General features: G+C 42.8%; 1 protein-coding gene across 2 annotated transcripts in view; it reads right to left on the bottom strand.

Annotated features, from left to right (window-relative positions):
• The window catches only part of ANKMY1 (ankyrin repeat and MYND domain containing 1), a 588,784-nt gene that overhangs the window by 30,560 nt on the left and 540,296 nt on the right, over positions 1–17,928 (bottom strand). For both annotated transcript variants that reach the window (XM_085634115.1, XM_085634116.1), the window contains one exon: positions 13,650–13,727. In XM_085634115.1, the coding sequence (XP_085490241.1) occupies positions 13,650–13,727 (78 nt within the window). The remainder of the gene's footprint in view (positions 1–13,649; positions 13,728–17,928) is intronic.

The following is a 17,928-nucleotide window of genomic DNA, read 5'->3' as shown; positions in this document are numbered from 1 at the left end:
CACATGGCTTGGAGTCGTGTTCCGACTCCAGGCACTACAAACATACCAAGTGAGGGTGACATCCTCACACTAAGAGATGAAAAATCTCAAAAAGAGTTGACAAACAATTGCAAAGGGCCAGTAAAAGTAAAAAAATGACTGAGTGGTAGCTCAGACAGGATCAGCGCTATCTGGTGTGGAAAGGAAAGAACTGACTTAAGTGTATGTAACATCCAGTGCAGACAACACCGAATGACGTCACCTACTGGCATGTAGGGCTACTGCTTGAAAATCTTCCAGATCCAATCTGATCCCTGGAAATATGCTAAGGTAAGGAATCTGCGACAAGAAGTTTCTATCAGATTTCCCTAACAGTGATACATGAGTTGGTAAGCTTGTCCTGGGTTTGTTATACTCTGGTCTGAAGCTTGTGGGCTTATTAACCCTGTATCAGGACTGCAGCCCCTGCCATCATTTTAGGTGCAAATGCTAAAAAGGATTTGGGAAGCCTTTGACTCTTTCTACATATAAATTATATTTTATTCTGGTGTGTCTTTGAGGGTCCTCCGCTATGGTCTAGGTGTGCACACTCTGGACCCACATATGCGCTTTTATTTTCTATACTCAGAACGTGGGGACTGTGCCGTGTCATGAAATGGTTGGTGCAAGATAAATTGCAGCACCAATCAGATCACTCGCATCCGTTGTAACAACTTCGGAACTGCGGATCAAAAGGACATTTGAAGAAAAGTCTCTATTGTCCAATCGGAATCCTTTTTTTAACTAAAAAACTACTAAATGTATTTACACCAATCTAACAAAAGCACACCTTCTGAATAAAGTTCTACTTCATGCCCAATTTAGTGAAAATGTGTCAAACAGCGCCAAAGTTATTAGCAATCCAAAAAATCCTTTTCCCAGGGAAACTTGCTTCTTACTATTACTACCCAGTGGTGACTAGCCCTAGGTAATTGTAAATATGGTCAGTGCTCAGTTTCATCATGAATTATGTTGTTTAATACCATTACATCTCCAGCTCAGCATCTTCCATACCACCTCCTCCAGTTCCCCCAACCAGCCATCTTTCATTCCATTATGATGTCACTGTTACATCCCTACCGTTCCATCCCCTGTACTGTCATACAAAACACTACACCAGCTCCCCCGTTAAATACCTACAAAAAAATAAAAAAACAACATAAGAAAAAATGCATCTAAATTGTAAGCAGCGAAACACATTTACTCCAAAACATCTAAATCATAATACTCATGTTATGAACATTTTACTTCTAGCAAAACTTAATGTAATTTTATCTACTTATTCCCATATCAACTTCTTGTGGTTTGCTGATTTTGCACACGTTACCCAAACTTCATGAGAAAAGGAGGAATAGTTTGGAAGGGTGACAGCAAATATTCCTGTCCACATAAAGCCAAAGAGCTTAAGCGTAATGTAGTTGTTTTAAGCGATGGAACTACCTGGACCTTGGAAAAGTGTCAATTAATAAGGAAAGAGGTAACTTATTTAGAACATGAAATAACCGCCAAAGGCATCATGATAAGGGAGAGTATAGTAACAGCAGTAGAAAAGGCACCAGGACCATCCAACAAGGAAAAACTGAAATAATTTCTTGATTTGATGAGCACTGTTCAAAATATGTGAAGAACTTTGCTGAAATCGTAGAGTCTATAAAAGAAATTATGAAGAAAAATGCTGTGTTCTTTTGGAATGATGATTGGAATCGTCTTTCGAAATTGTCCAAAAAAGTAAATATGACCAACTACGTTAGGGCATTTTCATGTGTTCAGAAAACGTATATCACTACTAATGCCAGTAGTGTGGGAGTTGGAGCAGTTTTGATGCAAGTTATGGATGGAGAGGAACGGCTAACTGGTTTTGTATCAAGGAAGTTACGAAGACCGGAGATTACATATTTTGTAATTGAAAGGGAGGCCCTAGCTTGTTGTCGGAGAATCTTGAGATTCTATGTGTGGGGTTTACCTTATAAAGTCAGGAACGATTATAAACCATAAATCATTAACATATTTATTAAAGGGGCGGAGAGGATTGGAAGGTAATGTTATTCCATGTATCTTAAAATGGATGTTGTCAGTACTGGATTACAATTTTGATGTAAAATATGTAAAGGGAAGTAAGAATGTAATTACAGATTGCTTATTGAGGATGCCCGTGAAAGTAGGCGAAGAAGTGTGCGGTGAAGTTGAGGGTAGCAGAGGTGGAGAATTGGCACTGAGTAATGATGAGTCAAGGTGGCCAGGGAGAATGATTTCTTGATGAGAGTAGTGGAAGTTAAGATGGTGCAAGGATGGAGCAACAAGGATGTTCTGAACAAGGAATTGGGTGAGCTTTTCAAAGTAAATGATGAATTAAGTATAATTGGGGGAGTGGTGAATAGAAGGAATCAAATTGTACCTCCTGGTCAAGTCCGTAAACGTATTATCACAGTTGTGCGTGATGGGCATCCTGGACGCTATAGGACGAAAAGAAGGGTGAGGAAGTCATTCAGGTGGCCTAGCATGGATGTTGTTATCGAGGAAACTGTGAGGAACTGTCATGCTTGTGCCAATAGCGATAAGACTAAAATTGTCAGGCAACCTTTGCTGAGTGTACTGACGTCTCTGAGAGACCATGGAAAGATTATCTATTGATTTCCTTGGTCCTATTGCAAGTCTAGGACTTCGAAATATGTATGTCTTGGTACTTGTTAATTACCATGTGAAGTGGTTCATAGTGAAACGATGGAACAGGCAAACACTGCAAATATAATTGAGTTTCTAGAAGAGGTTTTTGTAGTAGAAGGGGTTTCAGTGACCATAGTTTCCATCAATGGAGTGCTGCAGTTTACTTCTAAGGAAATGGTCGATTATCTTTCCAGATATGGAATTGTTCATGAGAAACACAAGCCAATGGGTTAGTAGCGAGAGTGAATCGTCTTGTGATAGAAAATATGCAGCTCTCATTAGCTAATAGAATTCCTTGGAAAAGGAAGTTGAGAAAGATGATATGAGTACATAGGACGACTCCTCATTCTCTGACAGAATTGTCGCCGTTTGTATCTTTGAAAGGAAGGGAACAGGGAAGAAAGGTCTGTCCTGTGTGGTTGTATGGAAAGAAGAGGGTTTAGGTTGATGGTGAAGAGGTAAGGATGAGAGTCAGGGGAGTGCAGATGAAAGCAAAGCAGTACTATACCAAAAAGCAAAAGAGTGGAGATTGGGTGGTTCAAAGAAAAGGAGGAACAGTTTGGAAGGGTGACAGCAAATTTTCCTGTCCACATAAAGTCAAAGAGGTTAAGCACAATGCAGTTGTTTCAAGTGATGGAACTATCTGGAGTTTGGTTATCCAACACCCATTCCAAGGATATTTCTGGTAAGCCCTCATGCAACCTCCTACCCTCAACTCCCAAGTGATAAGAAGAATGGATAGCCGTCTAACTGGACCATACTTATCACCCCCAACTGCTAAAACATAAGGTAAAAACATGGTTCCAAGACACCAGAGGATCCCCAGGAGTTGGTAAAAATGGTGGGGAATATGCCATGTTTTGATCTGACATACTTCCTGCAAGAAAATTTTAAATAACAATCTAAAATAAGAATTTAATATAACAAAAAACAAACAACAAACTATAAGAACAATCTAATATAATAAACAGTGAAAAGGTTCTCGTGTAGTTCTCTTTCTATTCTTATTATTCAACAGTTGCCCAAGTTCTTGCGTAGTCTTCTTTCTATATTTTATTATTCACTGTTGCCCAGGTTCATTCCTCTAAAGAGCCCTGAGATGAAACAGCCTTCTTGAATAGCTCTGTCCGGAGTTTGATCACTAGAGGTCCAGGCAGAGGCGCACGCTAAGGTGCACTGAAGCTCTGGTTGGCTCCTCAAGGAGGAGTGCAGAGCACCTCAGGTGCAGCTCGTGCAGAACCTGCAATGTAGTTACTGTGTATGCACAACCAGGGACACGCGCTAATGTATGGGGTCTCCAATCTGCTGAAAATTGATTACAATGTCCGCGTGGGGTCAAGACACGCACTGCTTTTGCCACCCGAAGAGTTCATGCAAGAGCGCTGATAACAACTGTATTCATTCATATATAGCCCACAATAAATTGAGTTTCCCATAACATTGAATCTCGAACAGTGAGACTCTGAGGAAACTTCTTCACAGTAATGTTGTGATAATTTCAAGTAATCCTGAGATCTCACCAAATGTCCAAAAGTATGTAGAGAATCACTTCCTCCTCTTGTAATCCAGGAGTGGAGATGTAGCATATATCTATCTCCTGCACAGACTGTTCCTCGTTGCGATGTAAAGACAGGAGCGGCTTACCATAACCTGGCCCTCCTTCACATATACCGGGGAAACCAGCGCCAGTGTATACATACTTGGCGTCTTAAAACAGAAGCACTAAAGGGTCAGGCATTCCTAGAAGAAACTAGGGGTATATGATGAATTATTTTGATGAGAATGCAAACACGACCTTATCTAGGTTGGCTGAATGGGATGCCTTTAAGTAGTGCTCAGGGGCCGGTGCATGGCAGCCACTGTGGGGGTTAGACGCTCGCTTGAAACAGAATTAGAAAACACAGATCAGGTATGCCGTAAATTAGAAATACAATGACCAGGGCATCCTGAGCTCGGCCAGGCCATCCTAGATGCTAAGGAGGATGTAGCCAAGAATACAGAACGATTGAGGTGCTTTGACTATAAGAAATATATGGAGTGCACCCATGCAGAGAGGGAAAGGACGGGGACTTTATTGGCCCAGCTGACTAACCAGGCTCGGAGAGGGAACCAGACACTCGAAATTGTGAACGAAGGAGAGGAATATATTGCACTGACAGGAGGCGATAAACCAGAGATTTCTGGAGTACTACACTAACCTCTACAGCAGCCGACTGCGGCAGGTTGTGAGAACTATAAGGGAATATTTCATGGCAATCCCACTGTCCACGTTAGAGGAAGAGGAAGCGGAAGCGCTAGGAGCCCCCATAGACACACATGAGAAACAAGTGGCTATCAAGGGACTTGCTAGAGGCAAAATACCTGGCACGAATGGGTTCCCTGTAGAATTCCATGCTGCCTATGCGGGGGAACTGGCCCCCAGATTAGTAGACTTGTTTGGAACCTCATTGGATGAAGGCCATCTTCCCAATACTACTCGAGAGGCGTTGATAGTTCCCCTCTTCAAACCAGGTAAATCCCCCCCTCGATTGCGGAGTCTATAGGCCCCTCTCTATGCTTAACCTAGACTTGGAGATCCTCAGCAGGATATTAGCAACTAGGCTGTAGTCGTTAGTGACTGAACTTATACATCCAGATCAGGTGGGATTTATCCAGGGCCGAAACAGCAAGCTCAATATACGGCGCCTCTTGGCGATCATGGAGGCGTATGACAAGAAGGGGGGGGGGGGTCTTCGCAGTGGATATTGAAAATGCATTTGATATTTGATAGCCAGAAGTGTAAATTTCTATATGGGGCCATTCAACGAACGCGACTATGGCAAGGCTGCCTGAGATGGGTCAAGCTACTCTATACGGGTCCATTAGCCCGGATTAGAACAGGTAAGACCAAATCCGAACAGTGTCAAGTAGAGCATGGTATGAGACAAGGGTGTCCCCTCTCCCCACTGTTGTTTGCCTTAGCTATGGAGACACTGGCCTGTCTGGCCCGGACAAACACAAAGTACCGAGGGATACATCTAGGGACCAGCATCCATCATATAGCACTGTACGCAGATGACCTGCTGATGTTCCTGGGAAACACAGACAACAACTTGGCTGGGGCCAGGGACTTAATGATGGAATTTGGGGACATGTTGGTCATACATATCAATTAGAAAAAGTCTAGACTATTTACGCTGACAAGAGACAGAGACCTCCCAACTGAACTGGGAAACTTACAATGGGAAACCAGGTGCCTAGAATACTTACGAGTGAAGATATATCACACTCCCCTGATATTCTTGAGGGAAATATGGGGACGGCTATAAGATCTTTGAAAACTAGTTTGGAATTTTGGAGGGGCCTCCTGCTATTGCTAGCGGAGAGGGTGGCCTTCTTAAAAAAGGTGGCATTGCTGAGATTACCATACTTTTTGTACTACACTCCCAATATGGATACCCCCAAGGTGGCATGCTGACTTACATTCCTTAGAGACTAGTTTCCTTTGGGGCACAGGGCGGAGATGGATGGCCCTGAAAACATTGCAGCGACCAACAGTGGAGGGGGGCATCGCAGTTCCAGACTCCAAAAGATTCTACTTGGCTGGCCAACTACCGTGGTTCGCCTGTTGGCTAGCAGATCAGCAGTCGCTGGAATGAGAAGCGGACCATTCACGCCAGACCTAAACACACAGCTGAGAATGTTAGTGTGAATGGGCAGGGCACTGACAGGAGAAGTGCAAGTGATACGGCACTGTTGGAGGCGTGCATCCAAGGACGCTGATCCCATATTCCCTGACCCACCTAGAACACTGCTGCGACTGCTACCACGGGGGGGGGGCAATGGGAGGGCCTAGGAGACTGGGGAGCAAGCGGGGGAATCGTGTCTGGGAGACCTATTTAGAGACAGAGTGCTGCTCCAATTTGAAGAATTCAGAGAGAGCTTTGACCTCCCTCACGGGCAATTCTTACTACACAGGGGTGGTGGCGACAATCCACGAATATTGGGGGTGGACGGTTCAAACCTCTGCACCATGAAACTTGCAGATATCTCGGCACGGGAGGGGGCAGAATTAAAGTGGTCACATGTCTCTACAGAGCACTAGGTGGGGATACCCTTCAACCACTGACTACTCTCCGGGATAGATTGGCAGAGGACCTGAATATCCCTTTGGATGAAAAAGACTTGGAAACCTTACTGACCGGGACCCCTAGAGTTTCAAGGAACGCCCTCTTCCACCTAATTAACTATTTCATACTACATATGACATGCCTTACCTTGGGACAAATCAATAAGTATATCTATATGGAGGACATGAAATATCCAAGATGCAGCGAAATGGGATCAGAAATCCTTCATATGCTCTGGGCATGTCCAGTGACGAAGGATTATTGGAAGGGAGTCACTGACACACTTGGGGAGATCATAAAACGACCTGTCCCACATGCCTCCGTGCATTGCCTACTTAGTTTGTTCCCCATACCTCCGAAACATGGGTCACCAGTAGATTTCAGGATCTGGTCTTGATATTGGGTAAAAGAGAAATATCGAGGCAATGAAAGGCGCAGGAGGGGCAACGATTTTCAACATGGAAAAAAGAGTTTGAAAAATGGGTGGGCTGCGAGGGGAGGGTTCTCCTTAGAAATGCAGGGCGGGGCATTGGCTCTATCAAGAGAGCAAGGGCTTGGGAGCATTGGTGGAGAGCATTAAGAACCCAGTACCTGATTCAGGGGAATCAAGCTTGGCGGGACCGTCACCTCGGGGAAGCCCGACAAGGCAGGATGCGGGGGAAATCGGACCATAAATCACCCCGAATAAGAGAGAACCGGACTAATAATTTGAGGAAAGAAGGGGAGGCAGCAAGATGCACACATATCATACTTCAGTCTTGATAAAACATTGAGCTCACCATGGGGCTATGGCACTGCTTTGCAATGGGCGGGAGGGGGTGGGAGACTGGGGCCAACCGTTACTTGGTTAGTTCGTTAACTATGCATGTCCTACGTATTCCTGAGACCGTACTTTTCTGCATTGAATAATAAGAAATGCTTGATATGTATTTGAAATGTAATGCGGAATGGGATACGGATGTAAATCGAATAAAATATGTTTAAAAAAATAGTAAAGACAGGAGTGGCTTGTGCAGGCTGTTATCTCTTGAGTTCGTGTCACCCTTACTAATCTGTATGAATGTACATTCATTCTTTCTTTCCTGCTTTCCCTTTATCAAAAAGTTCTCCTTCCTCATTGGGCTATGACACACCATGTGATAGGGGTGTTCCTATATAAGAAACACCTGAAGCAACATCGAGAAAACTTGCTGACACTTCCGCAAACCAAATTGACCGCAACCCGCGGCCTATCACAGTGCTGACCTTGTGATCCAACCCCAACTGTGACAAAGCGTCACACATCAATATGACAACCCAAACAGCGACTAAAAAACTCAAAGTGAATGTGGAGTAATGAGGCTATCGCCTCGGTATCCAAAAACTCACCACTGTCAGATGGAATCTGACAGACGAAAACAAGACACACGGACATCGAGTTGCTTGGCTTTACAGAACTTTCATTCTGGATCCGTGCTGGGTGGAAACGCTGTTCCCAATTATTCAATCTTTCTCTCGTATTTACGGTGCAAGGCCACTGCCGTGAGCACCGCAATACCCAGAGCTGCAGAAGCGGTTCCCTTTCCTTTCCCTAACTTCGCAGTGCACGTCAGCCGCCGCGAGCACCACAATGCCAAGGATCACAGGAGCGGTTCCCTTTCCATTCCCTAAGTTCACAGTGCCCGGCCGAAGCCGCGAACACCGCAACGCCAGTTGAAGGACCGCAGGAGCGGTTCCTTTACCTATCTACCTTCCCCGTGCCCGGCTTTCGCAGCTAGCACTGCAACACATATCAAAGGACAGCAGGAGTGGTTCCTTTTCATTATTACCTTCACGGTGCCTGGCCTTTGCGGCGTGCACCGTGATGCCCTTAAAATGACTGCAGGAGCAGTTCCTTTTTTCCTGATTTACCTCCTTGGTGCACTGCCACCGCCGTGAGGATCACAAATGTTTTCTCACAGGAGCGGTTCCTCTTTATTTCTCATACATCAAAGTACAGTCACTGCGACATTGACATAAGACCCACAGGAGTGGTTCCTCAACACTTACCTTGGGAATGCATCATCCCTGCAACCAGCATTTTCCTCTTGACACGCTATGAGGAATCATCGTTTATTTTGGTTCTTTTTTATTTCTTTGGTGTTCTCCACCGTAATTTTCTGGCAGTATGAGTATTCCCCTCTTACGGAAGGAAGAATGCTCCTATTTCCTGAGGTATTACCTTTCTTTGCATTATATGTTGGGTTCAGTGCACTGCCCTAATGGACTTTTAGACCACTTTTATGCCAGTAAAATGTACCCTTCCAAGGACAATTTTAGTTGGGATCCTTAACGCTTGATCTGTGGTGAGTGAATGCATTAAATGTCTTCTAAACAGTAGAGTAAGGTTCTCTCCACCCGTTGCATGTAATACCCCTTTTTTTAAAATCTAATGTGACTCTTTTTTGTGTGTCTTCCAGACAGTGGCGCTCCCCAGCGACCCCAAGAATCAAGCGAGGCAGACTTCGTCTTCTATCCCCATCCATCCCCAACAGGAAACTCTGTGAACCTCTGGTCCTGACCTCTTCTCCCAAAGCCTGTTTGGTTTACTCGCTTCCCTTCACCCTTGGCATCAATCGCCCATCCTGCTCTAGTCAATGTGGAGGGTTGGTCCGGAGGTGAGAGAGTGGATTTTCCCCGTTTCCGCGGTTCCTGGTTTTCATGTGAGTGGGATTGTGACACAGGTAAGAGTGGTTAGGCTGTTGGGCGGGGTGGGGGAATTTTGACATATGACGACGAGGGAAAATTAATCATCTATTTAACTAATAATTATTTATTTTTTAATTTCCCCTCGTTGTTGAATCCCCCCACCCCGCCCCACCGATCTTACCTGCATGAGCTGCTCCTGTGTAAAGATGGTATGCGCTCCGTTTCCTGAATTACATTGTTTAATAACTGTTACATCATTAGCTCAGTGTTAGAAATTGGATTTCTGGTTTGCTATGGTATGCAACTAACCTTGGCAGAACCCACCACTCTAGTCAGGGTAAGTCAGTTACACACCAGAGATATCCCCTGCTCACCCCTTTGTAGCTTGGCAGAACAGTCAGGTTTATTACAGAGGCAATCTGTAAAGCGTTTGTGCAACACAAACCAGTGACACAATAAATACACCACAAAAGAGACTCCATACAGGATTCTATAAAAATATTGTATACATTGTATACATTGTAAAAAGCACATAGACAAAACAACATAAACTAGTAATCACTTTGCCAACAAGGCAATTGTCAAAACATCACAGATAGTGCAATAAGATAAAGACTTATATGTTGCACACGTCATGAAAACACCATCACTGCACATATAAATGTCAATCCTGAAACACTTGTTATCCGACAAGGCAAAAACAACATACATCATAACAGGGCATACAATGCAGCAATTTCAGTTAGGAAGCGCAAACACATGAATCAACAAAAGATCACCCCAAGCATCTCTGAAGCTTGTAGTAAATAGTTAGGTCATGGAATGCCAGTTCAGAAAAAACACGAAGCACACAAGTAACCATATATCCCACATAGCGCAGACATCACTAAGCCATGCCATAAAAATATAAGGAGTAGCAACCTGCACTCCTAATACATGGAACACAGTACTTCTGTTCCTCACATGTAGAATACCAGGCCACCTGCCCACCTACAACATTGATTATGGTAACTTTAGTGAACGCGGAAAGTTTCAAAAGAACATAGGGGACTTCCATTCAGGCTTCCCCCATGTACTAGAGAAGAGAAACTAATGCCCCCATAGCGAGTCCTAACGCGGGACACGCACATGGCCAGGAGAAGCCGGGAGACCTCGCGGACTTGCCAGAATAGTAAATATCCCCAAACAGTAGAGGGTCAGTGGTCCCAATTTAGGTGGGTCTGGTAACCTTTGTGACTGATCAGACTCATAACGTGGGCAGACAATGACACCCCATGGTCCGCACGAAAAAGGGGGAGAGCAAGACAGCTTTACTGGTGCTGAAGGTGCCCTCCCTCCCACAGAACATTCCTGTGGCTGCATTGGGGGAATTACGACCGTCGGGCAACACCACTCCTAGCGGGAATATGCCATAGAGCAGCTGTGCTCCCAGATGGGTGGTCCTTTGCGATCCTCTTGCTGGGGCTGTATTAGTAGCCCTAGCACGCCACTTTTTCTCCACGGGCAATGGGGCGCCCACTACGTGGATCTCCCTGAACTGGGCACAGCACTTCTCCATGCTCTATCTGTGAAAATTAAGGAATAAGGGCATGTAATGCTCACCATGCGATAGATGTGGAATAAAAACTCTCCCCAGGTGCTTGAGATTGCAGAGGCTAGGAGCCTCCACAAGCGCTCACCATGCGCAGGGCTCCTGGGAGGACACTTGGGGGAACACAAGCAGGCAGCAGTGGGCAAGCAGACCAGCACAACTAAGCCAGTGACTCCACTGGTGACCTTTCCCGACAGCACCACATGGCCTTGGAATATCAGAGTCAGGGATCATCTGGCAGCAGGGCAACACACAGAAAAGCAAGCCAGTGAGCCCTTTATGCCACACAACTCTTAGCAGGCAGCAGGGCAACAACAGAAGAGCAGTCCAGGTGAGTTATTTCGCAGTACAAGCAGTCCTTCTGACAAAGTTTCAGTCCCAGTTCCAAAAGTGCTCTAAAATCATGGGGTCAGAGCCCTTGTACTTGTATTCGAAATGTTTTTGATGTGTAGGTAACTTCAAACCAACTTTAGATGTGCACAACACCACATTCAACCCCCAGCCTTGGCTCCAGACACACTACAGGGGGATGGAGACAGCATTGTGAGAAGACAGGAAACGCCCTATTCAGGTGTCAGTGACACCTCCTTTCACCACTATAGCTCAGGAAGGCGCATGAGCCGGGTGATGGCCCATCAGGATATGCAGGGCACACCTGAAATCCCTTTGTGTGACTGTCTAGAGTTGAATGCACAAGCAGGCTCCTGCCAGTCTAAACCAAAAATTGATCGGAGTCAGGCTGCAAAGCACAGAGTCATAAGCACAGAGAAATGCCTACTTTCTAAAATGTCCAGATTCCAGCCTCTGTCATTCCATATAGAATCTCCCCCAAATTTCTACCTACTTTCTAAAAGTGGCACTTCGAACATAGTTATGAGAAATCCCTTTACACCAATAAGCAGGATTTACCAGCACTATTCCAAATATACCAAACATGGCAACTCTACTTCTTCCAGATCAAAAATGACCACTGAAAAACATATCGGGGAATTCCCAATGCACATCTTTGAGGGGAGCAGGCCTCTAAGCAACGAGAAACCAAATAGGCAATTTGTCGCTACCAGGACATGCCACACAATGAAGGCACATGTACTACCTTTTACCTACACAGCACCCTGTCCATAGGGCTACCTAGGGCCTACACTTAGGGGTGACCTATATGAGTAAAAGGGGAGTTCCAGACTTGACAACTAACTGTAAATGCCAAGTCACTGTGGCACTAACCTGCACATGCAAGCCCTGTAGTGGCAGAGGCCCAAGACAGGTTTGAAAGGCTACTTCTGCGGGTGGCACATGCAGAGCTGCAGGCCCACTAGTAGTATTTAATTTACTGGCTCTGGGTATATGGGATACCACTGTACAAGGGACTTACAGGTAAATTAAATATGCCAAACCAAACTGATGTAGACCAATCATACCAAGTTTAAACCAGAGAGTACATGCTCTTTAGCACTGATCGGCAGTGGTAAAGTACCCAGAGTCCTAAAGCCAACAACAGGTCAGACAAAATACAGGAGCAAGGCTAAATTGTGGGGATAACCATACAAAAAGGGCAAGGTCCAACACTCAGCATCTTCGGTACCACATCCTCCAGGTCTCTCAACCAACCTCCCTGCATTCCATAATGATGTCACTGTCACATACCTACTGTTCTATCCCCCCTGTATGTACTGTCATTTACAATTCTACACATACACACACACATACTATCCATATTAATAGAGTAGACTAGAGCACCAAAGCGTTGGTTTTTATGTACATTTATATCATATTCTATAGCACTAAACACTTAGGAAAAAAAGGTCCTCATCAGAATGGCACCTTGGCTCACGAGACAAAGAAGCTCTTCCTGAATTCCTTATTAAACACTGTGACCGACAGCTGACATTTGTGTGACTGAAAAGCATTCCACTGATGTTCTCCTTCACATAATTTACAGCTAAATGATTTACTTATGTACTTCAAACCCTTTTCAAAGACGTTTCCGTGCCATTCAGACCTCTATTAAGAATAGAATAAAATTAAACCAAACTTGAACTTTCAACATTAGCACTCGATGGTAAATGCAGCGCCCCTGCATGGTCGCTGCAAACATTTGACAAAGTGATTGACACAAGCAGAACATAGTCCAATGTTCACAAGTGTACAAATAAGGATATACCTTCAAGCAATGCCAAAATCATCTGATCATCCACAAAGGGGTGAAATACACACCAACAAGTCAGACTTTTAGCAGAACAAGCACTTGTCTGAATGAAATAGAATAACATGTACTGGCAATTCGAATAGGTTAGATTTAACTAAAAGTTATTAATTGACTGGTGAATTGTGAGTGTGATACTGGGGATAGGCGAGTCTGGGAATGCAAAAATTAGTCCGAATTAGGACGAATGGATACTTGCATCCATGCATGTACCTTATCACTTAGCATCTATGAGCATGGGCACTCTTCCTTCCACTCATGCATCAATTCATCAGCCCATTAACTCATTCTTACAATAACCCACTCCCCCCTTTAAAATATACTCACCTCTCCCAAACACACAGGTACATAAATTAGGTTAACAATATCCTGGACTTAAAATAGAAAACAGAAGTACCTTGTGAATGACAAAGTTCCGAAAATAACCGAGTAGAGGGAGAGGTCTGACTTCTGGCTTTTGGGGAATACCGGTAACCTGGGGGAACAAAACCATTTAGTTAATGCATTACATTTGTACAATCAAAATTAAGTGTTAAATACATTAACTAGTACTAAAGTACAATTTCATATTCATGCATAGTCGTCAGGGGACCAGGAGAATCTTTTTAAATCCCGGATGCCGAGTGGCTCTCAAGTCCCACTTAGTACACAAAATGGTCTCAAACATTCCTGGACCGATCTTCTGAATTTAATATGATTCCAAACTTCTTTACTCTGCCAAATGAAGCTTTCTGTTTATCTTCAGGAACACTCTAGGCAAGGCTCACCTTTTGGACTTTGAGAAGCTCTCTCACACCCCACCTCTTACCAGTCTGGAGCAGGATTGGTTGCAGGTAGCAGACAACCTTACTGTTGGATCTCAAGTTCTTCAAGTATATAAGGGAAAGAAAGGAATCAATCTGTATACCACAGAGCAAGCAACACCTCCTGTTGTTCACTGCCATTTGCAATCACTGTGCTTCCCACAGACAAGGTGAAGTGGATTTTCGTTCTATGTATTCCAAACAAGGGGCTTTTTGCTCCTTTATCCTATCACCACAAAGGTTACCAAAAATCCAGAAGGAGAGCTGGTGTAAAAGTCTGTAGACTGCTAATTATGGTTGAGAAACAGTATGGAATGACTTACCCTGTATTTTCTCTGTGGTTACTAGCAGAGCTAACCCAAGGCTTCAATTCCTCTGTGTGCAATAACAGTTCTCTCCATAGTACTAAGATGCTTTCCAGAATTAATGATTTTGGATATCTGTGCCACTTTCAGAAATGCATGACTGGCACTAGAAACTACCTCCACTTCTAAAGGTACTATATTGTATCGTAATTGGCATATGTGTAGCGCTTTGTCACCACTACAGTGGCCACGAGCGCTGTGTAGTCATTGTCTATTTGATCACAAGCCAGTCTGTGTGCACGGTTGGCAGAGTGACTGGCTGGAAATATGCACACTTGTTTTCTTTGGGTGGAATAAATTATATCCAATGTGGTTGTTATTAATAGTTGACTTCATTGCATCTGAAGAAGTCTGCATCCTCTCAAACCCTTATGAGCAGTACCATACAAACAATGTATTCAATAGTTTCAAATGCATTTATATGTTTCATGACCTTCTTAAACGTAAACCTTGACCTCGTTAAATTTTTAACCTTCAAAAAGTTGTTCCATGGATCTTTTGCTCTGCGGGCGATCCAAATTCTTTTTGTCTGCTTTGCACAAATGTCCCGTTGTTAGTAATTGTCCTAATGATGGCTAATGTGCTATTTAAAGTTCAAAAATACTTTATTCTTAAAGCCTTATCCATAAAAGCATATCAAACAACAATTTAAAAGCACAAATACATAATCACAATGAAAATTCAATAACATGGAGCATAAATACACAATATTTTAAGGCACGTGTGGCAACTTTGAGCAAAAGCTCATACATAAAGAAAGAAGACAAGGCTTTTCAACGGTTGCACATCGTCTCGCGGGCCCGCACAGCAATTCTCAGAAAAGTGCTGACGCGAGAGACTAACTCTTCGTCTACCAGTGTTAGTATACTCCTATGTGCATCTACCAGACTGAGGGGCGTGTTTTTCTTAAATGTGCTATTTTACCAGGACCCTCTGTTTGGAGAATATTTACCTTTAGTTAAACTATTATGGCTGTTCTGCGATCAGGATATTTAAATTGTACAGTGCGCTGTAATTTTGCTTTATGGCGGCACCATTTAATTGGATATTCTGATGTGTAAAATCTATACCCGTTAGGTCTGCTGGAAAGCGGTCAGATGTGCGTGAGGCTAGATTAGCGCTGTACAAAACCATGCAACCGATCCAGTAAGGTAGGTAAAAAGAGAATGTAAAAGAGTACTCATGTAGTACTCTGTTACGTACTGTTATAAACCTTTGTGAATTGGCCCCAAAACATCTAAAACATGAGTAAAATGGTAACAATCATATACAATTAGTACAAATAGAAAAGTCTGTGCTCACTTTGCTCTTTTACTGAGAGGGAAATCAACATTTTGGGGCAGAGTCTGAAAGGCATGTAAGAGCATGTAAAATAGAGAACTTGTATAGTACTACTTCCATTATTCATAAATGATTTTGTGAATCAGCCCCATTGAAAATATCATAAAAATAAATAAATAGAGTGTGTGTGCTTGATTTTTCTGTATTATGTTGTTATGCAGCCTATTCTGCAAGAATCTCGAATGTACATTGACATTTTGAAATAATTAAGTTAAATGGCATTTAGATTGTAAAAAAATAGATAATCTGTTTCATATTACTAGTCACAAATGTTTTACACCATTTTCAATTCACCACAGTAGGTATTAAACCAACACAAAACGCCCCAACCAGTCTTAGATAAGCACAGTAACACTCACAGATCATTGTTTAACAACATTTATAAATTACCATAGAGATATTGACTGTTTCTGGAGGACAACGCTCATTACCTCCTCGTCAGTTCCATGCCTCATATTATGAGAAGTGTCAACACCCTGGCTCAGGCACAAAACTGAAACTCAACTCCTCTCTTTCCAGGCGTGCCTAAAAAGGACAACCGCTAACAAGAAACCTCCTGTTTTGTCTGCCTCCTGTGGGAATCAATCGCCTTCTGCTGCCCATCTCTAAATATGAGTTCCATGTAACCCATGGGTTTCCATTTGTCCCTTTTCTGGTTGTTGTTTGTTTCTTTTGTGGATTCCGTTCCTGTCTTTACTCATTTCGTAGGCGAATGAGGGCAGTTTGTGCTTGTTCTGCGTTAGGATACTGTACAAGTATGGGTCACAAACTCCCAGGTAATTTCTGGGTTAAGACAGATATTGTTTAACTCATCTATCAAAAACAATGAGCACAGTGGGAAACCATGGTGAAGGTGACAAGTTTCTGAATTGTTAAATTATTTTGTAAAAGCTGTTTATCGCTATTTCATGCTTAATATCAGTTCAAATCAATGCCGTTCGCTGTCACCTTCACCTATCCACATGCGCCGCTCACTGTTTTCTCCACAAGTACTACTTGTTCACTATACATTTACTGCACATTATCAAAGTAACTTTGATCCTGCTTCTAAGCTCTTTTAAAAAAAATTTTTTTATTGAGAACAGGGAAAATAATAGACATAGTAGCAACTCAATTCAAGCATATACAATCAGATAATTTAGCCGAGGAAACCATTCTTTAAAAAAAAAACTAATTTCAGCAAGGAATTTTATAGAGTCGAAAACAATACACAGCTAATTGATAATCAACACAGTCGATCGAATCTAAAACATCATTCTCAAAATTTCCACTTTCTCTCTGGAAAAAACTCCCTTTAAATATTGTACATTATTTTAATTAATAATATCACTTTCCTAAACCAACCCAAACATAATTAAAAAAAACATTCCGATATAAAGTGCATATAAGTCTAGCAGCAATAAATACCTCCAATCACCTTGAGTACCTTACTCAAAACCGTCGTAGATAAGAGCAAGAAAAAATCGAATATTACCCAAAGTGCATTGTGCAGTATAGAATTTGGAAAGATTAGGAAAAAGGTTTTTCCAAATACCCCTAAATTTCACAATAGCTCCTACACGTTTGGCATAGGCCTCCTCAAATCTGCGGGCCCGAACCATTTTATTGAACCAATGCTCAATACTAGATTGTTTATTGGTTCTCCAGTTTTGGAGAACCAGTGACCTGGCAACAGCAATAAATATTATTATAAAATACTGCTGGTTTTTGGTTAAACTTTTTACCTCGCCCGAGGAACCAAATAACACCAGCATGACTGACGGCTCAATTCTTACAGATAGAATAAAAGAAATCTCAGCAAAAACCCCTTGCCAGAACTGTCGTAGATTGTTACACTCATAAAATATATGTACCCAACCACCCACGTCCTGTTTGTTACATCTAAAACATTGATAAAACACTTGTGAAACATAGTGGACAATCTCTGAGGTGTATAATACAGGAACCATCTTGACAAAAAAATTCCCCCTCTTAAAATTAGCCCCTCTGAGTGCTTTACTTGCTAACTCACTGAGCTGCTGCCATTCTTTAACATTAAACCTACAACTGCTTCTAAGCTCTTTTTGTTCATCTTTTGAAATATAACTGCAGAAATCAATCAGTGGTGCGGCTAGTTTTTATTTATCATTTATTTATACTTCAGGAAATGAATTGTGTAACTGATATG

Source organism: Triturus cristatus, chromosome 11 (assembly GCF_964204655.1).
Source record: "Triturus cristatus chromosome 11, aTriCri1.1, whole genome shotgun sequence".
Lineage (NCBI taxonomy): Eukaryota > Metazoa > Chordata > Amphibia > Caudata > Salamandridae > Triturus > Triturus cristatus.
The sequence above is the reverse complement of the archived record's forward strand: the minus strand, read 5'-3'. Positions and strand labels throughout refer to the sequence as shown.